This window comes from Cricetulus griseus, assembly GCF_003668045.3.
Source record: "Cricetulus griseus strain 17A/GY chromosome 1 unlocalized genomic scaffold, alternate assembly CriGri-PICRH-1.0 chr1_0, whole genome shotgun sequence".
Lineage (NCBI taxonomy): Eukaryota > Metazoa > Chordata > Mammalia > Rodentia > Cricetidae > Cricetulus > Cricetulus griseus.
Window position 1 is genome coordinate 233,772,620 of NW_023276806.1, and position 26,954 is coordinate 233,799,573.

The following is a 26,954-nucleotide window of genomic DNA, read 5'->3' on the forward strand; positions in this document are numbered from 1 at the left end:
GGGCCGTCCTGACGGGAACATCCAGAGAGGCCTCTGCTCTGATTCTCCAGGCTCCCTCCGGCACTGGAAACAAAGCCCCGGCAGCCCCGGCCTCTGATGCACAGATGGAGACAGAAAGATATGGGGGCTTCTCTCTCCTCCGGCTTCCAGCACAGTCACCACCAATGTGTGTGTCCCAGGTGCCCGCAGGCCCCTCCGCTGGCTAACCAGAACTCCAGGTTCAGTGAGAGTCTCTCAGAAGAACAAGGAGAAGGGGCTGGAGAGATACCCAGGGCTTAAAAGCAAGTGCTTGTTCTTCCAGAGGGCCCAAGTTCAGTTCCCGGCACCCACATGACTGGCTCAGAACCATCTGTGCCTGCTGCTCCAGGGGACCCAATATCATCTTCTGGACCCCGAGGGCACTTATATTCACAGGTGTATTCCCCAACATATGCACATACAGCGAATTTTAAAAAATCTTTTAAAAACTAAAAGAAAAGCCAAGGTAGAGAGCAACAGAGGAAGAAACCTGATGCCAACCTCTGGCCTCTACATGTGCTACATGGGCAAGTGCTCTCAAACACGTGTGTGCATGCTACACACCACACGCATAACACATTTTAAAAACATAGCATTTGGGTAAAGAGTATTGGTACAGCCTGGGACCTATGGTTAACAATAGTGTATGTAGACTTGAACACTAGGGAAGCGATAGATCTTGAATGTTTTCACAATGAAAAGATGGTCCCTGGCCATGGGCTCTGTGTCCATTAGCTGGCCATGGCTCTATGTCTGTTATCTGGCCATGGGCTCTATGTCTGTTATCTGGCCATGGGCTCTATGTCTGTTGTCTGACCATGGACTCTATGTCTGTTGTCTGGTCATGGGCTCTATGTCTGTTATCTGGCCATGGGCTCTTTGTCTGTTAGCTGGACATGGGCTCTGTGTCCATTAGCTGGCCATGGGCTCTTTGTCTGTTAGCTGGTCATGGGCTCTGTGTCCATTAGCTGGCCATGGGCTCTTTGTCTGTTAGCTGGTCATGGGCTTTGTGTCTGTTAGCTGGCCATGGGCTCTGTGTCTGTTGTCTGACCATGGACTTTATGTCTGTTGTCTGGTCATGGGCTCTATGTCTGTTATCTGACCATGGACTCTATGTCTGTTGTCTGGCCATGGGCTCTATGTCTGTTATCTGACTATGGACTCTATGTCTGTTATCTGACCATGAACTCTATGTCTGTTGTCTGACCATGGACTCTATGTTGTCTGGCCATGGGCTCTATGTCTGTTAGCTGGCCATGGGCTCTTTGTTTGTTAGCTGGTCATGGGCTCTGTGTCCATTAGCTGGCCATGGGCTCTTTGTCTGTTAGCTGGTCATGGGCTCTGTGTCCATTAGCTGGCCATGGGCTCTTTGTCTGTTAGCTGGTCATGGGCTCTGTGTCCATTAGCTGGCCATGGGCTCTTTGTCTGTTAGTTGGTCATGGGCTTTGTGTCTGTTAGCTGGCCATGGGCTCTGTGTCTGTTGTCTGACCATGGACTCTATATCTGTTGTCTGGCCATGGGCTCTATGTCTGTTATCTGGCCATGGACTCTATGTCTGTTGTCTGGCCATGGGCTCTATGTCTGTTAGCTGGTCATGGGCTCTGTGTCCGCTAGCTGGTCATGGCTCTATGTCTGTTGTCTGGCTATGGGCTCTGTGTTCATTAGCTGGCCACAAACTCTCTGTCTGTTGTCTGGCCATGGGCTCTGTGTCTGTTGTCTGGCCATGGGCTCTGTGTCTGTTGTCTGGCCATGGGCTCTTTGTCTGTTAGTTGGTCATGGGCTTTGTGTCTGTTAGCTGGCCATGGGCTCTGTGTCTGTTATCTGACCATGGACTCTATGTCTGTTGTCTGGCCATGGGCTCTATGTCTGTTAGTTGGCCATGGGCTCTTTGTCTGTTAGCTGGTCATGGGCTCTGTGTCCGCTAGCTGGTCATGGCTCTATGTCTGTTGTCTGGCTATGGGCTCTGTGTTCATTAGCTGGCCATAAACTCTTTGTCTGTTAGCTGGTCATGGGCTTTGTGTCTGTTAGTTGGCCATGGGCTCTGTGTCTGTAACCCCATAAGTTGAGGGCAGGCTGAGAGTTGGAGGCCAGCTTGAGCTGCCTGGTAAGAGCCTGTTTCAAATAAACAGAAACAAAGGAGTAAAGGAGATCCTATGTGTGGTGGCAGAGGTGCTGACCAGCCTGACTAAACAAAACTATAACATGCCAAAACCTCTCCTTGTGCAAGCAAGTATATAACATTCCTTTTGTCAAGAATGCCTGGGCAAAACCCACATTTTTAAAAAATGAAAGCACATGTCTGATTGAGAAGGTCAAAGCACTTGCTGGGTGCTAGCCTGATGAGCGGAGTCTGATCTTGGGACTCAGTGTGGAAGGAGAGGGCCAACCCCACCAAACTGTTATCTGACCTTCACACATACATTGTAGAACTTATGTGCATGTGTGCTCAACATACACATAAGAATAACAAATTAAAAAATAAAATAACGATAAAGCATTTTGTAGCTAGGTATGATAGCCCCTGGCTGAGGCAGGAGGACTGTTATGAATTTGAGGCCAGTCTGGGCTACATAGTGAGACTCTATTTCAAAATACCAGGCGGGGAAGGGGGGGAGATGAGGGAGGGAGGGAAAAAGAGGGAGAGCAGAGAGACAGAAAGACAGAGACGGAGAGACAGACTTTTACAAAAATAGCATACATTTAAAACTGTATTCAGAGTACAGGAGAGAGGGCTTGGTGGTTAAGAGCACTGGCTGCTCTTGCAGAGGAACTGGGTTCAATGTCCACAACCTACATGGCAGCTCACAACTATCTGTAACTCCAGCTCCAGGGGACCTGACCCCTTTTCTGACTCCTCGGGCACTAGGCACACATGTGGTGCCTTGCATACATGCAGTAAAACACACACATAAAATAAAGATAAATAACTCTAAACAAAACAAAAACCCTGTAGCTGCTTTGACCTGACTCAACATGTTTCTTTTTGACAGAGACTGATGTTATTATAATGTGTTTGTGTATATTACATATGTATAGAGTAGTGTTCATGGAACCAGGAGAGGACTCTGATTCCTGGAGCTGCTGTAGGGTCCTGAACCTCTGGAGGCAGGTCCTGGGGCCTGAACTCAGATCTTCCAGGAGCAGCAAACACTCTTTTTTTCCTTTGTGGTTTCTTGTTTTGATATGTTTGTTTTGTTGCTGTTTGTTTTACTTTTGGAACAGGGTTTCTCTGTGTAGCCCTGGATGCCTGGAACTCACTCTGTAGACCAGGCTGGCCTCAATCTCATAGAGATCTGCCTGCCTCTGCCTCCCGAGTGCTGGGATTGAAAGTACAGCAAACACTCTTTTTTTGTGTGTATGTGGGAGAGGGTTCGACACAGGGTTACTCTGTGGCTTTGGAGGCTGTCCCGGAACGAGTTTTTGCAGACCAGGCTGGTCTCAAACTCAGAGATCTGCCTGCCTCTGCCTCCAGAGTGCTGAGACTAAAGGCGTGCACCACCAACGCCCGGCTACAGCAAGCACTCTTAACCATCTTCCCACCCTCAATTTTTGTTTTATAGTATCTTCTTTGCCTTCCTAGATTATATGTTTTATGCTTTTGTTTGTTTGCTTGTTTTTCAAGACAGGGTTTCTCAGTAGCTATGGAGCCAGTCCTGGGTCGCTTTGTAGACCAGACTGGCCTCAAATTCACAGAGATCTGCCTGCCTCTGCCTCCTGAGAGTGGGGATTAAAGGAGTGTGCCACCACAACCCAGGCTTATGTTTTTTTTTTTTTTTTCTTTTTTTAAGTGAGTATCTGCAGTCACTCATGGACACCTACCAGGAACAGCTCCATGGGGAACTCGATGGGGTACCGGTTGAAAGAGATACGGATGCATTTGTTGATCCTGAGAGCCACCACAGCGGTGAGGAACAGCAGGATGCTGGTGGAGTTGGCTTTGGGGAGAGCTATGCAATAGTTGATTATGTTCTGAAAGAAGAAAACATTGCACAGACTTCCTTAGGGACATCACAGTGGCTGACGTCTAAAAACAGGCATTGTTCTCAGCAGATTCAGGAGCAATGAAGAGCTGCTGGGCCCACTGGGCTCTACCGGGGAACACTGTGTGGTTTGGGTAGCTTTCCTCCATGCTAGGGATTGAACCTGGAGCCTCACTCACATTGGGAAAGTGCTCTCCCACTGCACTATGTCTCCAAAGCCCTCTATTTCATCTTTTTGACATGAGGTCTCATTAAATTGCCCGTGCTGGCCCTGAACTCATCTTGAAGCTCAAGTGGGCTTTCAACTTGAGCTCTTCCTGCCCCAACCTCCCAAATCAGTGAGATTACAAGCCTGAGCCACCAGACTTACTTGGTTTGTTTATTTGTTTGTTGTTTTTGGTTTTTAAAGTGAAGAGTAGATACTTAAAAAGGCAGTAAAGTTGAATGAGAACGCTTTGTTTGTTTTGTTGTGGCCTTGTGATTACAAACATTTGCCTGCCTCTGCCTCTCAAGCACAAGAGTCCTATTGTTAGTCTGCCCACTACTATTTCTCAGGCCAGGCCTGTTCTTCTGCTGAACTTCTGTTTCACTTTTGCATCCAGGGGCTACTTACACCTCTGTATATTTAGGGTACAAGTCTGGCATCTGATAGGGAGAGTTATGAAATAGTACCTTCATGATGAAATTTAATTTTTTTTTACATTTAGTTCCTTAGTATATGAGTGTGTGAGTGTATATGTGTATACCCAACTTTTAGTAGTCATTCTCTCCTTCCAGCAGGCAGGCTACATGGGATGCAGCTGAGGCTTGCACACTTGCTGGCAGTCAATTTTGCCAGCTGAGTCATGTCACTGACCTAATGGCCAATTTGTTGTTTTTTTTTTGGGGGGGGGACAGGGTTTCTTTGTGTGGCCCTGGCTGTTCTGGAACTCTGTAGACCAGGCTAGCTCTGAACTCAGAGATCTACGTGCCCTGTCGCAAACACAAGGGGGGGGGCTGGAGAGATGGCTCAGAGATTAAGAGCTCTGGCTGTTCTTCCAGAGGTCCTGAGTTCAATTCCCAGCAACCACATGGTGGCTCACAGCCATCTGTAATGAGATCTGGTGCCCTCTTCTGGCCTGCAGGGATACATGCAGACAGAACACTGTAGACATAAGAAATAAATAAATGAAAACGCTGAACTGAAGAGGCTGTTGTGTGTGAGCACATGCTCCAGCCTGCTTCTGCAGTTGGCCAAGACCCTGAGTCTACAGGAGATGGAGTTAGTTCAGGGCCCCTCTTATCCTTTTGGTACAGGCAGAAGTTTGCCTACTCGGGGCCCACTTTTCTTTCTAAGTCAGAAGAGGGGTGTGTGAACTCTGGGAGGGGTTTGAGGTTACTCACATAGAAGAAGGAGATGGGACCAGCATGGAAACTGATCATAATCCCAAAGACACACGTCATCTGGGCCAATATGATGTGCAGAGCCACCGCAGCCAGGTAAGCACTGATGGCAGCCTCCGGCAGGTATGTGGCCACAAAGCCCATCCCCATCATACCCATTGACAGCTGTGGGGGTGGAAAGAAAAGGAAAAACAAAGAGACTCAGGTCACTGTGCTGGCCAGTTTTATGTCAACTGGAAACAGGCTAGAGTCATCTGAGAGGAAGGGACCTCAATTGAGAAAATGGCCCGATAAGATGATAGGGGTGTCCCTCTGTGTACATGTTTCTCTCATTGGTTGATGACTAAAACACTGATTGGCCAGTAGCCAGGCAGGAAGCATAGACAGGGCACCAGACTAGGAGGAGAATTCTGGGAAGAGGAATACAGAGAGAAGCCGCCAGGGAGATGCCATGAAGCCACCGCAGGAGTGACAGGTCTGGGTATTCTCTGGTAACATAAAGCCATGTAGGAATACATACAGTCGTAGTTATGTGTTAATAAAGAGAGAGCTAACCAGTATGAAGTGTGAGCCATCAGCCAAACCATTTATATTTAAGCCTCGGTGTATTCATTTGGGACTAAAGGGCAGCAGAACTTGGCAGAACAGAAACTTAAGTCCACAATAAGTTCTGGTTGTAAGCAAGCCTGTAGGGCATTTTCTTAATTAGTGATTGATGGGGAAGGGCCAAGCCCATTGTGGGTGGTGCCATCCCTGGCTGGTGGCCCTGGGTTCTATAAGAAAGCAGGCTGAGCAGGCCATGATGAACAAGTCAGCAAGCAGCTCCCCTCCATGGCCTCTGCATCAGTTCCTGCCTCCAGGTTCCTGCCCTGTGTGAGTTTCTGCCTTCATTTCACTTCTATAATAAACTGTTATATAGAACTATAACTGAAATAAGCCCTTTCTTCCCCAAGGTGCGTTTGTCATGGTGTTTCATCACAGCAATAGTAACCCTAACTACAACAGTCATCAAGTCAGCAATAGCATCAACTGGACTCCCCAGGAGCCCCAGGGACTCCGCTCAAAAAGACCAGGGGAACCTTGGAGAACTCCCCAGGCACTCTTTCCCCGGTGAACGGGGGTCCTTGGGCATTGACTCAGAGGTTCCCAGAAAGCATCAGCCCATGCTCTTGTTTGTCTTCTGAAACACTGGCAGCTGTTATGTTCTTTCCCTGGACTCTCTGCCCCCTGGATGGACATGGAGGACCAGCAGCAGAAGACCGACAGGGATGAGGCTCATCTTTTCCGAGGCCTTGGGTTGCAGCCCCTCTCACCTCTGTGAGGAGTGTGGTATTTCACAAAGGAAAAGACAGCAGAGCGAGCTAATAAGGAGAATCTGATGCGGTGGTGCACACCTGAAGCTCCGGCACTCAGGAGGTGGAGGCAGGAGGATCAGGAGTTCAAGGTCATCTGTGACTACATAGTGGGTTCAAGGCCAGCCTGGGCTATGGGAGACCCTGTCCCAAAACAAACACACAAACCCAAGTGCCACATCAAACTTCCTGGCCTTGTGACTCCTGTGTATTGAGAATGACTCAAGGGGGGCTGCCATGGTGGTGCACACATTGTTATGTTATTGTTATTGTTATTGTTATTGTTATTGTTATTATACGTGTAGTGTTTGGCCTGCCTTGTGTCTGCTGTGACCAGAAGAGGACTTCGGATTCCCTGGAGCTGGAGAGATACAAGGTTGTGAGCTGCCAGATGGGTGTCAGCAATGGACCCTGAATTCTCTGCAAGAACAACAAGTGCTCTTCATCATTGAGCCAGCTCCCCGGCCTCGTGCATAAGCCTGTCCTTTTCATTGGAATTTCCCAGGAGAAACCAGCTGTTTTTTTGAGGTGCTTTTCCTTTGTTCTGCTGTTTAAGGGACGTTTTCTCCCCTTTGCCTTTAGTTTTCAGAAGTTTAGCTATAATTTATCTACAGGTGGATTTTTAGTGTTTTTCCTACTTAAGAGTTTTTTCAGGCTGCTAAATTTATACATTTATGTATATAATAAATGTGGGGAGTATATAGCTATCATTTTATAAAATACTTTTCAAGTAGGTCCTCATTCATTCATTCATTCATTCATTCATTCATTTGAATATCATTATGTGGCTCAGGCTGGCCTCAAACTCCTGAGCTCAGGTGATCCTCCGGTCTTGGTCTCCCTACTGGCTACTTCCAGACAGAGGCGGCCCTCAGAGGCACGCTAAAGTGCCAGTCCTCTCTGTCTACACAGAAGTTACCTCACTGGTGCTTCCAATGTGACAGGCTCTTGCTGAGTATCTCACAAAGTCTTTTCATTTGATCCCCTCAAGAGCCTTGCACAACACACCATTCCCATTTTACACGCAAGAGGGCTGAGGCTCACACAAGTGTAAGCATTTCCCCAAGCAGTCAGCTCACAGATGTGGGTGCTGTTCGCTGAGGCAGCACCTTTGTGGCCTTCATGGCTCATGGGGAGATCAGTGAGAATCCACGAGGGGGCGGGTCAGTTGGAAGGGTAGAGAGAGTAGAGGGTAGAGTCTGAAAGAATGGCTGGCTGGCGTATGCTGGGGGAGCTTTAGGTGGTCGGCTCTCAGAGGGCATTGGTGGCACCACCAGAGCAAATGTGGGGACTTTCCTTCAGTGCACTTCTCGGCATTGCAGAGTCACTCTGTCCCAGGTTCTCTGATGCTGGTCAACCCAGAGTTCAGCATGTGACACCACCTTCTTGTCTCAAGGCTAGAAAGAGTGATTTTAAAAGGGGAAAACCAGGAATGGTCTCTAGGCCCCTAGATTCTCTTCTTTCTTAGAAAGGACTGCTGAGAATGGTATTCTAAGTCCTGTGGGCAGTTTCGGAGGCAGGAGACGATGCCTGCCTGAGAAGACTATCTGTACACTCTCCAAGTGCTCAGAGAGAAATCACCATGACTGTGGACACTTCAGTCACAGGAGGGGCCTCACTGTGCCCACACGCCCAGCCAGAGGGAGCTAACATCCATCGTGAGCAAATGGCATTCCCTGACCACTCACATCCCCCAAAACCGGAAGCAAAGAGCAGGCAGGAAGTGGGACTGGATGACAAAACATCCAAGCCTGCCCAGGAGCCCAATTCCTCCATGGGGCTCTGTCTTATCAAGGTTCCAGAGCCTTCCAAAATAGTGCCGCTCACTGGGGAACAAGTGTCCACTCCCAGGAATCTTCATGGGAACAGCTCACATTCAAACCATACCAGGCCCGCCCTTTCTTTAGGTTTTTTGTTTTGTTTTGTTTTGTTTTTTCGAGATAGGGTTTCTCTGTGGCTTCGGAGGCTGTCCTGGCACTCGCTCTGGAGACCAGACTGGTCTCAAACTCACAGAGATCCGCCTGCCTCTGCCTCCCGAGTGCTGGGATTAAAGGCGTGCGCCACCACTGCCCAGCCGTTCTTTAGTTCTTTAAGAACTCAGAGGTTCAGTGCCTACCTGAATAACTCCAGTCAGGAACGTCATGCTTGCCACTACACTTAGGGACCCATTATAGTTCACGTAGAAGGTCGGCTGAGAAAAGTCGTCCTTGACAAACGTTCCCAGGATCAGATGACCATTGTTGAATGGCCTGTCTTTCAGGACATTGATCAACAGAGCGCTCACAAGGAAGAAGGGGCCTGTGGGAGAAGTTTGGGAGACAGATTGCAAGTTTAGAAAAACTGAATAATAATAATGTTGTTGTTGTTATTATTAAAGAACCATGACTGGTTCCATCCTCTTTTTATTTTTTTTTTAGATTTATTTGTTTACTATGTATACACTGTTCTGTCTCCATGTGTGCCTGCAGGCCTGAAGAGGGCACCAGACCTTGTTACAGATGGCTGTGAGCCACCTTGTGGTTGCTGGGAATTGAACTCAGGACCTCTGGAAGAGCAGTCAGTGCTCTTCACCTCTGAGCCATCTCTCCAGCCCACTGGATTATTATCGTTGTTGTTTAACACATCTTCATTGAGAAGGAAGAGAGAGCAGGGATGAGAATGGGGGTTTCACAGGCAGAGCTGGTGGTCCAGGAGTTTCATGGACCCTGGGATTCAAGCACAGACCAGCTGGAAGTTACCGTCAGCCTTAGCCAGCAGGTCTGCACCTACAGACTAAGTCAAAAGAGGATGGAGGGCTGGAGAGACGGCTCAGAGGTAAGAGCACTGGCTGCCGTTCCAGGGGTCCCGAGTTCAAGTCCCAGCAACCATCCGTAATGAGATCCGATGCCCTCTTCTGGCATGCAGGCAGACTACTGTATATATAATAAATAAGCAAATCTTTTTTAAAAGATAGGCATCTTTTTTAAAATTTATTTATTTATTATGTATACAACATTCTGCTTCCATGTATATCTGCACACCAGAAGAGGGCACCAGATCTCATAACGGATGGTGTGAGCCACCATGTGGTTGCTGGGAATTGAACTCAGGACCTCTGCAAGAGCAGCCAGAGCTCTTAACCTCTGAGCCATCTCTCCAGCCCCTAAATAAGTAAATCTTAAAAGCAAAAACGAGGATGGAACCAGGCATGGTGGCACACACTTTTAACCCCAGCACTCAAGAGGCAGAGACCTCTATGAGGTCAAGTTCAGCCTGGTCTACACAGCAAGTTTCAGATTAGCCGGAGCTACACAGTGAGACCCTGTCCAAAGTGGGGAGAGGGGAGGGAGGTTGTCATGAGTGTCACCAGAATAACAGGAAGAAAATTACACCCAGTGCTCCTGAAGGCTTTGCCAACGCAAGGTGAGATGAATTGGCTTCAAGTGGCTTCATTCTGTACTCGTGTTGACATGCACACACCTGGGAACAAAGGTAAGCCTGACCTTTAAAGCCCTAATCCACATTACCCACAGTGCTCGAGCATGACCGTGAGAATGCTTAGGAACTGGGACTCGTGGGAGCAAAGGTGCTTTCTTCATATTCAAATGGAAAAGAACGCATAACGTGTTTGAGACAGGCATGCGCAGATGCCCTTACTGAAGCAGATTAACACCCCGGGTCTAGAGGCTGGGGTGGAGGCCAGGCTGCAGGCAGCCCTGGAGGAGAAACTGACAACAATACTAACTGGTCTCTTCGGTGAGGGTGCAGTGGGAGCCTCTCCAAAGAGCAGTTTTGATTCCTATGCAGGTCTGCATAGGTTCAGTAAATCTTCTCGTTATACGACCTTAGCTAGTCTAGTCACTTCTAAGTTAGTGGACAGACTTCTGGCCCAGGGAAGTGTCTATCCTGTGGATTTCAGTGTTTTGATTACTATGACAGTTTTCTTATTGTAAGTTAACTAAGCTGACAGATTATACTGTAAGTCATGAAGTTTCATTGTTAGGGATCCAGCTGATGACAATCACTAGAGACTTGAGGTTTAAGATTTATTTATTTTGTTTTGTTTCATGTGTACGGGTGTTTTGCCTGAATGTATGCTTGTGTACTGAACATGTGTGTGATGCCCATGGAGGTCAGAAGACAGCATCAGATCCCCTGGAACTGGACTTATAGATGGTTATAAACAGCCATGTGGGTGCTGGGAAGTGAACCTGGATCCTCTGCAAGAGCAGCCAGTGCCCTTGGCCTCTGAGCCATCTCTCCAGCCCCACAGCTGATTTTTAGAGGTACTCAAAGCTAAGGATAATTTTAAGTCTCCAACAAGACTTCAGACTTGGACTTCTGAGCAATGGTGGAACTGTAAAGACCACGGAGAGAGACTCTTTGAGAAAGACAGAATGAACTTTGTACTGTGGGACAGTTGTCGGTCTGGGGAGCCAGGGGTTAGGATGCTATGCTTTGGTCTCAAATGTTCTCTAAAAGCTCATATGTTGAAGTCTTTGTGTTCATGCCACTGGAAGTGGATGAAATAGGTCCCTGAGGACATGCCCTTGAGGAGTAACTCATGTCCCCCGCCCCACGTGTGTGTCTGTGTGGGTATGCATGCTTATATGTCTATGTGTGTGTACACACACATGTGTACATACGTATATTCATGTGCATGCATGAATGTGTGTGAATTGTCTGTGTGCTCATGTGTACGTGTTTGTGTGTATGTGCACATGTATCTGTGTGCATATGTGTACGTGTTTGTGTGTGTGCGCACATGTATCTGTGTGTATATGTGTATGTATCTGTGTGTGTGTGTGCTTATGTGTTTGTGGGCCTACCTGTGTGCACATATATGTGTACAAGTGTGTGCATGTGTACATGCATACACGAATGTGTCTGGGTCTGCATGTGTGTGTGCCTGTGTTTCTCTGTGTGTGTGTATGTGAATATGTGTCTCTCTGTGTGTGCCTGTGTGCCTGTGTGTGTGTATGGCTGTACATGTGCTTCCTGGCGGCCACAGCGAGTGAGTTGCTTTGCTCCACCACACACTTCAGACCATGATGCTAAGCTTTGGGACAGCCCAGAGACAGTGGACCCAAGTGACATGGACTGAAGCCTCTCAAACCCTGAGCCAGTGTCGGCTTCCCTGTTTAAGCTGATGCTCCCAAGCACTTCCCGTGTGCTGACTGAAAGCTGACAAGCACTGGTTGCCAAGCAACAGACATATAACTGACATATCATCTGGCTCCTGTGGCTCCATCATTGAACTCACCGATGGACATTTGATGACATGATCCAAATATCACATAAATGACTGAAGAGCAGAAGGCAGCGTACGTGACGTTGAGAGGAGGGATCAGCTGCCTTGTCAGCAAGCTGAGTGTCAGGCCTGAAAAGCAAAATAACTCAACTGAGGAAAGACAGTAACTTGGCTTTGAAAGTTACCTTAAGCGGAGTGGCGCGGTGGTGGCGCACACCTTTAGTCCCAGCACTGGGTTGGCAGAGGCAGGTGGATCTCTGTGAATCTGAGGCCAACCTGGTCTACAGAGCGAGTTCCAGGACAGCCGGGGCTGTTATTCAAAGAAACTCTGTCTTCAACAAAAACAAACAAACAAAAGTTAAATAAAGGCGGCTACAAATGCTTAGACCATATGTATGTAGCTCTTTACCGTGTCCTAGTTTCCAATGTGCTTTTGTATTTCAGGGTCTCATACAGCCCAGGCTGGCTTCAAACTCACTGTGTATCTGAGAGTGACTCTGAACCTCTGATCCTCCCATCTTCACCTCCCGAGTGCTGGGACTACAGGTCTAAGTCACTGTGCCAGTGTGTGAGTGCTGGAGACGGAGACCGAACCCCAGGGCTTGTGAATGCCAGCAGACACTTTACTGCCTGAGGTACAAGCCCTACATCTGAGCTCTCTCGGTCTCACTAAGTGGTCCTAACACTAGCACAGAAAAGAGACCCTGCCACGTGGGCTCTCTAGCTCCAGCATCGTGGCACAGTGTTCATCCCCTCGCTGCTCTAGGAGGCCTGGGGTGGGGGCTGGACAGAGGGCTAAGCACTGCAGAGCACGTGCTGCTCTTCTAAGGGCCTGGGTTTGGCTTCCAGCACCACGGTTTGGCAGCAGACAACCTCCTGTAACTCCAGTTCCAGGGCATTGGATGCCTCTGGCCTCTTGGAGCACCTGTACTAACGTGTACAGACATACACATACATACATAAATGAAAGTAATAAAGAAAAAGGGCAAGCCCTGGGAATCCTCCAGGCCCAAAGACAGAGGTGGACAACAAAGCAGAAGTCACACAAAATTCACTTGACTTCAGGTTGCCAGACACAGTCTATCTTCAATATGCTAACCACCCCAGTGTCTTTTCTTAGTGTTTATATACAGGGCTTTAAAAATACTCACTTATGCTGAGGGTGGTGGTGCAGCACTGGGCAGGCACAGGCAGATGGATCTCTGTGAGTTCAAGGCCAATCTGGTTTATATAGTGAGTTCCTAGTCTACGCAGAGAGGCCTTGTCTAAAACAAAAACAAACCACCCAAATTCTTGTTTATTACAGTGTGTTCGAGCTTGTGTATGTGTGTGTGCGTGTATGTGTGTGTGCGTGCATGTGTGTGTGGGGGGGGGTCAGAGGACAACTTCATGGAGTTGGCTCTTTCCTTCCATCTTTCCATGGGTTCTGGGGATCGAACTCAGACCATCAGGCTCGCAACCCCAGGCAGTAAGCTCTCTCCCAGCTGAGTTATATCTCCAGTCCCCTGTCTGTTGTGGAATATTAATTTAACTGGGCAAAGGCTGTTACATTGGTTTATGCTGTGGAATGTTACTTTAATATGTGGAGGTGTGTTACATTTGTTTCTGGTGACTTTGTTAATGCTGCATGTGTTTAATTATAGAAAGATGTGTTATATATGTTTCACCTTGCCAGCCTAAGGCACCTGATTGATCTAATAAAAAGCTAAATATCCGCCAGGCTGTGGTGGCGCACCCTTTTAATCCCAGTATTTGGGAGGCAGGGGCAGGCGGATCTCTGAGTTCAAGGCCAGCCTGGTCTACAAAGCTACACAGAGAAACCCCGTCTTGAAAAATCATTAAAAAAAAAAAAATTCGAAACATCCAGTAGCTAGGCGGGGGCTGAGGGTGGGATGGGGAGGGTGGGATTGGCAAGACTGGCAGACAGACAGAATAAGTAGGAGGAGAAAGCTAGGCTTGAGAAAGAAGGGAGTATAGGAAGAAACGGTAACGGTAAGGATGCCATTCCTGTGTTTCCCTTCCGGCCACGCAGCAGAGCTGCTTGTCCCTGAGAGTGGCTGAGGCACAGTGGGTTAGCTTTGGTAAGAAGGCTTTGCATCGCCCTTACCTTGGGGAACTTGAACAAGACCAACACTCAAACCAGCAAGTAAGTCTCCCAGAAGCCAGTCCTTGAACCGGTACAAACACATCCACTCCAGGAAGGGAAAGACCGTAAGCATGCATCGCAGGAACTTGTGCCATGAGCAGCTGGGAGAAAGAAGAACAGAGACTCAGTTAGGTTCTCCGGAGAGACTCCCCCAGCCAAGTAAAGGCTCAGGGGCCCTTGTAGTGCAGGTTCTCATCAGCATGGCCCATGTTTTAACATACTGGACTAAGGTATTCTTTGCTGTGGGACTAACTGTCCTATGCTTAGCATCCCTGGCTTTTATCCACTAGATGTCAGCAGACTTTCCTCCCCTGGCTTAGAGAACCAAAAATATTGAGAAATATCCCCAGAGGACAAAACCACCAGCAAGAATCAGCAAGGTATGTCTGGCAAGAACTGAGACTCACATGCCGGGGTACAGCCAGTTCTATGTTTTTATTGGCTGTTTGGTGAGAGTCAGACTTCAAACTTACCTACTTCTTCTTTTTTGTTTTCTGATACAGTTTCTCTGTGTAGCCGTGGCTGTCCTGGAACTCGCTCTGTAGACCAGGCTAGCCCTGAACTCACAGAGATCTGCCTGCCTCTACTTCCTGAGTGCTGGAATGAAAGGCTTATAGTAGGAATGAACTAGTATCACTGTCTTTTCATAATAACAGTGTTTGGGGGGCTGGAGAGATGGTTGAAGATACTTGTTGCTCTCCCAGAGGACCTGGGTTCAGTTTCCAGCATACACATCATTGCCCACAACCATCTGTAACTCCAGTCTCGGGGAACCCAGTCCTTCTTCTGGCCTCTGCTAGCACCACACACACACATGGTGCACACACATACATGCAGGCAAAATACTCATACACATTAAAAAGACAAAACAAAATGTTTTTTGTTGTTATGAGATCAATGGGATAGCTGGGTGGTGGTGGCGAACACCTTTACTCCCAGCACTTGGGAGGCAGAGGCAGGCTGATCTCATTGAGTTCAAGGACAGCCTGGTCTACAAAGTGAGTTTCAGGACAGCCAGGACTGTTACACAGAGAAACCCTGACAGAGGACATCCTTCTGTATGCTGTGACTATATGCTTCTCTTATTGGTTGATGAATAAAGCTGTTTCTGCCAATGGACAGGCAGGGTTTAGCCAGGTGGGAAATCTAAAATTTGGAGGGGGTACTGGTGGTAAAGCGCTTGCCTAGCATGCAAAGAGCTCTGGGCTAAGTCTCCAGCACCACACAGACCTGATGTGATGTACGCGTTGCACGCCTATAAACCTCAGTACTCAGGAGGTGGTGGCAGGAGGGTGAGTTCAAGATCATCTTTGGATACATGGAGACTTTGATGCTAGCCTGGATGACATAACCTGTCTTTAAAAAAAGAAAGAAAGGAAGGAAGGAAGGAAGAAAGGAAGGAAGAAAGGAAGGCAGGCAGGCAGGCAGGCAAACATTGCCAGGTATGATGGTACACTTTAATGCTAGCACTCAGCAGACAGAGGGTGGCAGAGTTCAAAGCCAAACTAGTCTACAAATGGAGTTCCAGGTTGCCAGGGCTACACTGTAAGAGCCTGTCTCAAAACACCAAGCAACCAACAGACAAGAAACACAGCACAAGCACCACCACCATAACAGAAACAAATTCGTGCTCTATAAAGTTAGTGTGGAAAGCTGAGTTCAGTGGCACTGCGGATGGAGGCTGAGGCAGGGGGATTACTCGAGCCCATGAACCAACCTGGACAGCATAATGACACCCTATCTCAAAACAAAAAAGGAAATGCCACTGTTGCTGAGACCAAGTAACTCTAACAGCAGCTTTAGATTATCTAAAGCAGGGGTTCTCAACCTTCCTAATGCCGCGACCCTTTAACACAGTTCCTCATGCTGTGGTGACCCCCAACCATGAAATTATTTTCATTGCTACTTCATAATTGTATATTTGCTACTGTTATGAATTGTAATGTTTTCCGGTGGCCTTAGGTGACCCTGTGAAAGGGTTGTTTTACATCCCCCCAAAGGGATCTCGAGCCACGTGTTGAGAAACACTGCTATAGGTTTCACAAGGTAGGTCACAATCGACTGATGGGTAAAAACCAGTTCAGCTTTAAATTGCCTTTTGCCATCTATGCTTTGGCATGGACTGGCAGCAGACTCAACGGTTTTCTTCATGTAAACGTTGGGCTAGATAACAACAAATATAATTTTACCATGTGCACCACTAAAGTGTGTGTTCAGAAAAGAGGTGATTCCATGTATCTAAACATTTTTAGACTTACTCATTTTATGTGTGTGAGTGTTTTGCCTGTATGTATGTATGTGCACCAAGTGCATGCAGTGCCCAAGGCGGCCAGAAGAGGGCACTGGATCCCCTGGAACTGGAGTTATGGATGGCTGTAAAGCACCATGTGAGTTATGGGACTGCTGAGCCTCTGTCCAGCCCTGGCCTCATGCATTTGTCCCGAATGACCGGAGCATCTCTAAGGTGCATAAGGCCAAGTAAGTAGGAATGACTTTCCCAAAGTCATGAGCAGAGTTGGTCAGGAAATTGTGTCTCCTGACCCCTAGCTCAGTGTTCTAGCCTTTCTACAAACCCTGAGCCCCCTGCTGACAGATGCTCCATTCTGCTGGAGCGGCAAGGCCACTGGTCTGGGAGGAATGTTGAGTTGCCATTTTCACGTAGGTCGCTGGGTTTGAGGTAGGTGTACGATTATCATCAGAGAAAATGGTCTTGACGCACCTGTCCTAAACCCAGAGCATGGTTCCGGGACAACCCGTCCCTTTGCCTGGTGCAGTGTTCCTTCCTGGACGTGTGCGTCTGGCTGAGGACCACTAACCCCCCAGAGTCATCAGGGTAAACTGAAGTGGACAAGGGGTGAAGAGGATCTGAGCTGCACAGAGCCAAGGAGGGAGACAGGTCAATGGAGAGCTGGGGGGGGGGAGACATTTAGGGAGAAAGCCTGATTTAATAAGTGGACTAGGGATACAGCACAGGATGAAGACCTGGGTCTGAGTTCCCAGGACCAGTGTGAAAGCCAGACACACAGTGTCAACACTTGTAATCTCAATGACCCTCCAGGGAGATGGGGTGGGGGGAGATTGGGGGGCTAGAGACAGGGTCCTCAGAAGCAGAGCAAGCCTGGCATATGCAGTGGGAAACAACAAACACAATCAGCATCTCTAAGGAGGAGGAAGGTAAGGACCAACACCCAGGACGCACACGCGCACACAGATGCACACACACGTGCACTCACGCACACACTCGCATGCACACCAAGGAATGTGTGTGGCCTGCTGGCACACATCTGTATCACTAGCACTTGGGAGGTAGAGAATCAGAAGATCAGTAGTTCTGGGCCATCCTTGGCTACACAGTAAATTTGAGGACAGCCTGAGCTACAGGACAGCCAGGCTCACACAAACAAGACCGTGAGGAATATAATGGTTGGTAAGAAAGCACAGGGGGGCATTTTGACTTAAAAGGGAGCATGGGGGGGGGCTGGAGAGATGGCTCAGAGGTTAAGAGCACCGACTGCTCTTCCAGAGGACCTGAGTTCAATTCCCAGCAACCACATGGTGGCTCACAACCATCCGTTATGAGATCTGGTGCCCTCTTCTGGTGTGCAGATATACATGGAAGCAGAATGTTGTATATATAATAAATAAATAAAATTTAAAAAAAAAAAGGAGCATGGGTAGTTTCGAATCAAGAAGAAAATGAGGAAAGAGATAAGATGTTTTTCTGAAGAAAGGAAGAGATAGAGTTGATAGATTATTTTATTTACTAAAGAAGTTCCTCAAGACCAGAAAACCAAAACCACTTATCTAGTGTTTACTATTTCCTAGACATTAAAAAAATATTCTTTAAGTCCTCCTAATAGATGGAAGCAGGTGCCATCATCACTCCCATGGCACAGGAGAGCTAGATAAGTTACCTACAGCCACACAGCTGGCAACAGCAGAGACCACTTCCAGAGGAAGCATGAGACAAGAGCCATGCCTTCAGGGCCCTACTGCATACAGTGCCCTGATGGCCAAGATCCAGAAGATGCTGGAAGTGGGAATATGAAGAGAAGAGAAAGAAAAAAATTAAGAAATAAAATATTTTAAAAACAGAAGCTGGCCAGGTGATGGTGGCACACCCCTTTAATCCCAGCACTCGGGAGGCAGAGGCAGGTGAATCTCTGAGTTTCAGACCAGCCTGGTCTTCAAGAGCTAGTTCCAGGACAGCCTCCAAAGCCACAGAGAAACCCTGTCTCCAAAAACAAAACAAAACAAAAACCCTAAAAACAGAAGCTGAGACTCAGAGCATCTATGAGAGCTCACGGGAAGGGCTGGAAAGATGACTCAGAGGTTAAGAGCCTGGAAGAGTCTTGCAGAGGACCAGAGTTCAGTTCCCAGCACCTTTGTCAGGTGGCTCACAACCGCCTGTAGCTCCAGTTCCTGGTGGCCTAACGTCCTCTTCTGGCCCCAGGTAGAGGTCAGATAGGTTGAAATAGCCTTGGTAATAATTGTTTACAAGGTTAATTTATGTGTATGTATCTGTATGCTGGGGTCTTTGCCTGCTGAGTGCTAGGCTTAAAGGCATGCACTACCACACCCAGACCTCAAATTAAAATAAAAAGGATGCCCACAGGAAGCAGACTCCTCTTATTTAAGTGTCTAGATGGAATGTTGGAACAGGTAGAGGTCAGACAGGTTGAAATAGCCTTGGTAATAATTGTTTACAAGGTTAATTGAAGTTATGAAAAGACAATCATTTTGTCTTTTTGTCTGCTTGCACGGGATTGTCGGGGCCGAGCGCAGGGCCCTGCGTCTGCTCTGGTGGGAAATGTCTCTCTTGACACACATTCTCTTTTGTTGTCCGAGGCAGAGGAAGTCAGGGTGGTGACACAGAAACAGAGAGGGGACATCCAACTGCAACTTGCACAAGGCAGGATATGAATAAAGGGAGTGGAACATGTGAGGCAGAGGTGTAGGGGACTTTGCTATCAGCAACTGCAGGCCAGATTGCGACAGACAGGCAGGGGATGAGGGGCAGATAAGGCCGGATGTGGGTCAGGATGGAGATCACACAGGGTTCTTCACCTCGGCTTAATGGACCCTGGAGGTCTTACATGCAGAACTGAGGTGAATGTAAATTGTGGGAGCTAGACAGTCATTATTTTCACTAACTTCTGGCTGAAATTTCATATTTCCTTTATTTATGGGTTTGTTTGTTTGTTTTGAGACATCTTGCTCTGTAGCTATCTGGCATTGTATGTAATTTACACTGACCTCAGACTCATGACAATCCTGCCTCAGCCTCCCTGGGGTTATAGGCATGTGCCACCGTGACTGGTTCCTTTGATTAGGAATATTAATTATAAACCAAAGTAGAAGCCCCAGAACTGAATGCTGTAACCACAACATTACTGTTGCTATAGATATCTTGAAATTTTCCATTCCTTACTTCCTTGAAACTATGGTTTTTACTATGGTAGTTACTAGATCCAAAGATAGATAGATAGGTAGGTAGGTAGGTAGATAGATAGATACGATTTTGTTTGTTTGTTTTTGAGATGGGGTTTCTCTATGTAACCCAGGCTACCCTGGAGCTCACTCTGTAAACCAGGCTGGCCTCAAACTCATAGATCCTCCTGACTCTACCTCTGAGCACTGGGATCAAAGGCGTTCATCACCACCACCTGGCTCACTAGATTTTAACACAACTGTTTTTCCTTACAATTTTATCTGTTTTTTTTGGGGGGGGGGTTGAGACAGGGTTTCTCTGTGGCTTTGGAGGCTGTCCTGGAACTAGCTCTTGTAGACCAGGCTGGCCTCAAATTCACAGAGATCTGCCTGCCTCTGCCTCTCGCCACTACTGCGTGGCTTATTTATTTTTTATATTATTGAAGTACTGAGCACAGAGATGATTTAAGCAGTTGAGAATTCAAGACCAGCCTGGGCAAGTTAGCAAGACCCTGTTTCAAAACAAAAAGTAAGAAGAGCATTGGATGTAGCTCACGAGTGGGAGGCCCCAGATTCAGTCTCTAGCTGAAAGAGAAAAGAAAAAACAAAAAGAAATGAAAGAGCTACGGTATAAAATTCTTAGGCTCAGACAGAGATTGAATTTTTATCAAAGTGTAATCTTTGCAGGGCTGGAGAGGTGCCTCAGCACCTAAGAGCACTGGCTGCTCTTCCTGAGGTCCAGGGTTCAGTTCCCAGCACCTCCTGTCTGTGACTGTAGCTCCAGGGGATCTGATCCTTCCCGCCTCCACGGGCACCTGCACTCACATGTACGTACCCACATACAGAAGCTCACCCTACACAGAGTTAAAAATAATGAAAATACAGTTTTTGTTTGTTTATTTTCTGAGACAGAGTTTCTCTGTGGAACAGCCCTGGCTGACCTGGAACTCACTCCACAGATCAGGCTGACCTAGAACACACAGAGATCTGCTTGCCCTGGTCTACAAGAGTGAGTTCCAGGACAGTCTCCAAAGCCACAGAGAAACCCTGTCTGGAAAAACCAAAAATAAATAAATAAATAAATAAATAATAAAAATAAAAAAAAAAGAAGAAGAAGAACCGAATATCCAGAATATTTAAAGAAATCCCCTAACTCAGCCTTGTGGTAGTGGCCCACGCCTTTAATCCCAGCACTCGGGAGGCAGAGGCAGGTGGATCTCTGTGAGTTTGAGGCCAGCCTGGTCTCCAGAGAGAGTGCCAGGATAGGCTCCAAAGCTACACAGAGAAACCCTGTCTGGAAAAAACAACAACAACAATAAAAAAAAAAAATAACAACAAAAAATCCCCCAACTCAATGATAAAAAGGGGTAAAAGAAATGAAGACTTTTTTTTTCCTCTGAAGATACAAGAGTGGCCAATACACACAGGAAAAAACTGCTCATATCTTCATGAGAAAAACATGGACCAAAATAAAAAACAACACAAGACACTACCTCCTACCTGTTGAGATGGGGCTAATTCAAAAGACAGAGTGCAGAAAACTAGAATCCTTCTATAGCTCTAGTGGGAATGTAAAACGGGGCCAGCACTCTAGAGATTAATGTGCCAGCCCCTCAAAAGTTAATGAATGAGGTAGAGAAGCCTGTTATCCTAGCCTTCAGGAGGCTGGGGCAGGAGGATAGTGAGTTTGAGGCTAGCCAGGATTAATAGTAAGACCCCCCATCTCAAAGAAACAAAACAAGAAGAAACATGGAGGGTGGGGAGCCCACTTGCCTGGCAAAGGACCTGCTTCACAAGCTTGAGGCTGGCTTTCAGATCCTCAGTGCAGGAAAGAAGAAAGAACCAGGTGGGCAGTGCAGCCTGAAACCCGAAACTGGGGCTCCCTGCAGCTCGCTGCTCAGCCAGCCTGCTTAACCCAAGAGCTCTCCGTCCAGTGTGAGACCCTGCCTCAAACCTTAAGGTAGGAAGTGATAGAGGGAGACGCTTGACATCAGCCTCTGGCCTCTGTGTTTGTGCACACACGTGTGCGCATCTACACGGACATGCGCGCACACACAGGTGCACATAGGACTGACATATGACCTGATAATTCTACCCCAGGCAGGGTCCTGAGAGCACTTAAAAAAAAAGGCATTGAAATGGATCTGTGCCTACATCCATGGTAACATTATTCTCAGAGGCCAAAAGATGGGAACAACCCAAGTGTCCATTAATAAACGGATAGATAGGCAGTGTGTAAGAAACACAAAGAATTATTACTCTGCCACAGAAAAAAGGAAGTGTGCTGGCACTTGCTATAATGTGCATGAGCCTTGGAAACATGATATTAAATGAAACAAGCCAGACACACAAAGACAAATGCTTGTGGTTCTGCTGGAATCACAAGGGGCAGGCAGGTTTGTAGCTTAATCTCGCAGAGGCAGACTCACGGGGGCAGAAGCAGGGGTGGGGTGAGAGGCAGGGAGCCATTGCTTAATCAGTACAGAGTTTCTGTTTGAGGTGATGAAAAAGTTATGCAAACCAACTGTGGTGGTAGTTGCACAATAACAATTATGCCATAAAAATCCCACACTTAAAAATGGTCAAAGCAAAGCCGGGTGGTGGTGGTGGTGGTGGTGGTGGCAGCAGCGGCACACGCCTTTATTGCCAGCGCTCGGGAGGCAGAGGCAGAGGCAGGTGGACCTCAGTGAGTTCGAGGCCAGCCTGGTCTACAAAGTGAGTTCCAGGACAGCCAGGGCTACACAGAGAAACCCTGTCTGGAAAAACAAACGTAAAACAAAACAAAAAAGGTCAAAACAACCGGCTTGGTAGCATATATCTTTTACTATAATTAAAACACACTGGTGCGTAGTACACACACACACACATAAACACACACACACACACACTAGCAGCCTGAGGAGACAGCTCAGTGATAGAGTGCTTGCCTAGCACATGTCCATCTCAGTACTGGAGATAAAATGCTGGTGGTGGTGAGCACCCATGGACCTAGCACTGGGAGGGTGGAGGCAGGCGGGTCAGGACTTAAGGCTATGCTTGACTCCATAGGGAGTATGAGGCCAGTCTGGGCTATATGAGACTCTGTCTTGAAGAAGAAGAAGGAGAAGGAGAAGAAGAAGAAGAAGAAGAAGAAGAAGAAGAAGAAGAAGAAGAAGAAGAAGAAGAAGAAGAAGAAGAAGAAACCTAATGGAAAGAAATTATTCTGAAAAGATGCCCTTTCACTCTGTCAGTTTGCTAAGAGGTTCGTGGCACAGAAACAGGCTGAGAATCTCTTGCTGGTCAGGGTTGGGAGTCAGGGTGTACACTCTGTGGATGGCCAAGATGTGGCTGTTAGAAGGATTTCTTTGTTTAGTCCGTCAGAGCTGTCTACCTTTCTGTGGGACTACTAATGGTAGTTGGTGCTTTATTACATTAATTTAGCACAGAGAGGAATAGAAAACAGCTTTGTAGAGGCATTTCTCTCTTTCCACAAGGTGGGTCCCAGGAATAGAACTCAGGTCCTCAGGCTTTGCAGCAAGCACCTTTACACACCCACTGAGCTATTTTTGCCTGCCTTGATTGAACAACGTGTTTATTAAATATCATCCTGAGATACTTCGGGAGGTCTCTATGCCTACAGTGACTGGATTGTGACTAGTCTTGCAAAGTTTCAAGGGCTGAGAGCTTGGTTCCGATGGAGGCCATGTTTGGAAGTAGCAAGTAGTGAAACCTGGGCTGCAGGAGCCCCTCCCTCATGCCTGGATCCAGCTCCTGTGGGGCTGAATTAGCACCCAGAGAGCAGGCTTTCTGAAGTGAGCTGCCCTATGGCTTGGCCACTTGGCGGCTTCCTTTTCCATTTCTCAGCTACATTGTGGCACAGCAGGGTGTCCTCACCAGGATACCAGCATCCATAAGGTTTGGCCCCATTGGCTATCAGAATTACCAGCCAAACAAACCTTTTATTTACAAGTTACTCAGTCTTTCGTCTTTTGTTATAGTGGAATACCAGAAAACAGGCTAAAAGACAATGCCAGAGAAGTTATAATCAGAGGACTCTGCAAGACACACACAAACATAGAAACACACACAAACATAGAAACACACACACACACACACACACACACACAGGCACACACTCACAGAGACAGACAGACAGGCAGGCAGGCAGGCAGGCACACAGCCAACAACCAAAAATCACACAATAAACAGCCTGGTTCTGAGAACAGGAATCCAGAGAAGGAAGACAGAGAGACAGAAGTGAGCTGCAAGAGAGTCAGGTCAGCTTTTGCTCCTGCCTGGCTTGCTGGCCACCGAGAGGCTGAGGACACGCACCGGCACTGGACATGATGCTTGAAGGTGGTGACATTGATGTCCACATTTCCGGAAGTGGCAGCCTTCCTCCTGTGCTCCTGCTGGAAATTCTCCTCATTGTACACATTTCGCTTGACATCGTACACAAAGGGGATTTGCCTGAATCTGCTGCCCAAGTTCTGGATGCTCCTCTCTGATTGCATCCTTCCTGGATGAGCTGGAAAGACGTCAGGTGAAAAACAGGCATTAAGGCTGGTGAGACGGCTCAGTGGTAAAAAGGTGTTTGCTGGCAAGCCTGATGACCTGTGTTCATCCAGGGCACCCGCGTGGTAAGACTACTGACTCCTGCAAATTGTCCTCTGACTTCATATACAGTCTGTGGCAACACATGCCACTCCAACCACCAAATAAATAAATTCAATAAAAAAATATTCAGGGCTGGGTATAGTAGCATATGTTTATTAATCCCAGCACATGGCAAGCAGAGACAGAAGGATTTCTATGAGTTCAAGGACAGACTGCATAGAGAGATCCTGTCTCAAAAGATAAGCACATTTTTAGAAATTTATATCATTAGCACTTTCCTTGATTATTTATTTATTTGTTTGTTTATTTATTATGCATACAGTGTTCTGCTTGCATGTATCCCAACAGGCCAGAAGGGGGCACCAGATCTCATTATGGATGGCTGTGAGTCACCACGTGGTTGTTGGGAATTGAACTCAGGACCTCGGGAAGAGCAGCCCGTGCTCTTAACCTCTGAGCCATCTTTCAGAGGTGTGAAAACCATCACTTTCACACCACAGTGATTCAGCCACAGCCACGGTTTAAGCCCTGTCCCGTAAAACAGATATCACATCCTAAGACCACGGAACCTAGAGCAACACTGATGCTCCCAGCCTGGGGAACGGGAAAGAACGCCCTGAGCAGGTGAACTGAGACCCAGCTGAGGCGGGGGAGGAGGAATGGCTGTTTCAGGGACAGGACTCAACACAATGAGAGATGATCTAAGGAAAATAATTAGAAAGACCCGAGTCATGCCAGCTTTTAACTGGGAGTATGGGAGGGGGTGTCTAAATGTGTTCCTAGAGGAGGGCCCCTGAAAGGACTCTGCAGGGAAAGGCGCCTGCCACCACACCTGAGTCTGATCCCCGGGACACGTGTGGTAGAATGAGAGAACCGACTCCCACAGTTGTTCTCTGACCTGCACTCAGCAGTGTGGCCTGCCTGCATCTATGAGCACACACCAAACAAGCTTCACTGTTCCTAGAGGGAGCTGGGTGTGATGGCACACACCTGTAATTTCAGCACTTAGGACACAGAGGCAGGAGGGTCAGGGGTTCAAAGCCAGCCTCTGTTACATAGCAAGCTCGAGGTCAGCCTGGGCTATATGAGACCCTATTTCAAAATAAACAAACAGAACCACGCGTCAAATAAAAGTCCTTTCCACAGGGTCCTGGATGTGTGACCTGACCTGTCCTGGACGTTTTAGTTATCTGGAGTCTGAGCAGGAGTCATGTACACATGGGATATACTTGAGGAGACGGAGTCAGAGACGCTGTCTTGAGCTGTATGGTCCAGCACGCTGAGCCGCTGGCTACTAAATTTACTACTTAAATGTAACTTTCATTAAGTGAAGATTTTAAATGCCCTTCCCCGCCCATTTGCTACATTCAACATGCTCCACAGTGGCTCACCCACATGGCTCACACATGGCTCACACACAGCTAGTGACTTCCCACCTGGATGGTGCAAATACAAAGCCTTCTGTCAGTAGGGGAAGCTGATCTGAACAGTGCTGGAGGTGGAGAGGCCAAGGCCAAAGGACCAGTCAGAGACCCTCAGTGTCACACGAGTCTAGGGACAGGTTAGTAGGTCATTTGGAAAAAACAGGAAAGAATGAAACCAACCGACCAACCCAACAAGCAAAGCCATGGAGCAAAGGTGGAGAGACAGGTGGAATGCTGCCTGTAATGTCTGGTCATATGTCTGCCTGAAGCACCCAGGGCAAACACATGACTTCTTTATTAGTTTCGTTAGAAGTCTCAGGAATTGCTCCAACTCCGTGACTCTCTGTATATGTGTTTGTGTGTGTGCATGTATGTGTGTGGTGTATGTGTGTCTGTGGCGTGTGTGTGTGTGTGTATGCATGTGTGGGGTGTATGTGTGTCTGTGGTTTGTGTGTGTGCATGTATGTGTGTGGTGTATGTGTGTCTGTGGCGTGTGTGTGTGTGTGTGTGTGTGTGTGTGTGTGTGTGCGCGCATGCATGTGTGGGGTGTATGTGTGTCTGTGGTGTTTTGTGTGTGTGCATGCATGTGTGGGGTGTATGTGTGTCTGTGGTGTGTTGTGTGTGTGCATGCATGCGTGTGGTGTATGTGTGTCTGTGGCATGTTTGTGTATGTGCATGCATGTGTGGGGTGTATGTGTGTCTGTGGTGTGTTTGTGTGTGTGCATGCATGTGTGGGGTGTATGTGTGTCTGTGGCGTGTTTGTGTGTGTGCAGGCGTGTGTGTGTGTGTGTGTGTGTGTGTGTGTGTGTGTGTGTGTGCATGTGTGGGATGTATGTGTGTCTGTGGTGTGTTGTGTATGTGCATGCATGCGTGTGGTGTATGTGTGTCTGTGGCATGTTTGTGTGTGTGCATGCATGTGTGGGGTGTATGTGTGTCTGTAGTGTGTTGTGTGTGCATGCATGCGTGTGGTGTATGTGTGTCTGTGGCATGTTTGTGTGTGTGCATGCATGTGTGGGGTGTATATGTGTGTCTGGTGTGTTTGTGTGTGTGCATGCATGTGTGGGGTGTATGTGTGTCTGTGGTGTGTTTGTGTGTGTGCATGCATGTATGGGGTGGGCACAGCGGCAGCGGCGGCAATAGCAGCAGCAGCGTGACTCTGGTACAGAGCAGCATATAAGGGTGCTATGATCTAAGCTAGTTATCTTGCTGGTCTTGGCTTTTTTAGTTTTTGAGACAGGATTTCACATAGTCTAGGGGGCCTTGAACTCCAATCCTCCTGCCCTATCAACCAAATGCTGAGATTACAGATGTATGTCATCATTCATGCCTTAATTCTTTTTTTTTTTTTTTCTTTTTGTGGTGGGAATGCACTTGAAGGCCTCACATGCTAGGATG

General features: G+C 47.6%; 1 protein-coding gene across 3 annotated transcripts in view; it reads right to left on the reverse strand.

Moving 5' to 3' along the window:
* Nucleotides 1-26,954, reverse strand: part of Slc26a8 (solute carrier family 26 member 8) — a 52,586-nt gene that overhangs the window by 23,309 nt on the left and 2,323 nt on the right. For all 3 annotated transcript variants that reach the window (XM_027389049.2, XM_027389048.2, XM_027389047.2), the window contains exons 2-7: nucleotides 23,851-24,046; nucleotides 14,071-14,210; nucleotides 11,976-12,092; nucleotides 8,850-9,031; nucleotides 5,382-5,546; nucleotides 3,838-3,987 (exon numbers count right to left, since the gene is read on the reverse strand). In XM_027389049.2, coding sequence (XP_027244850.1) covers nucleotides 3,838-3,987; nucleotides 5,382-5,546; nucleotides 8,850-9,031; nucleotides 11,976-12,092; nucleotides 14,071-14,210; nucleotides 23,851-24,032 — 936 coding nt within the window. In that variant the 5' untranslated portion in view covers nucleotides 24,033-24,046. The remainder of the gene's footprint in view (nucleotides 1-3,837; nucleotides 3,988-5,381; nucleotides 5,547-8,849; nucleotides 9,032-11,975; nucleotides 12,093-14,070; nucleotides 14,211-23,850; nucleotides 24,047-26,954) is intronic.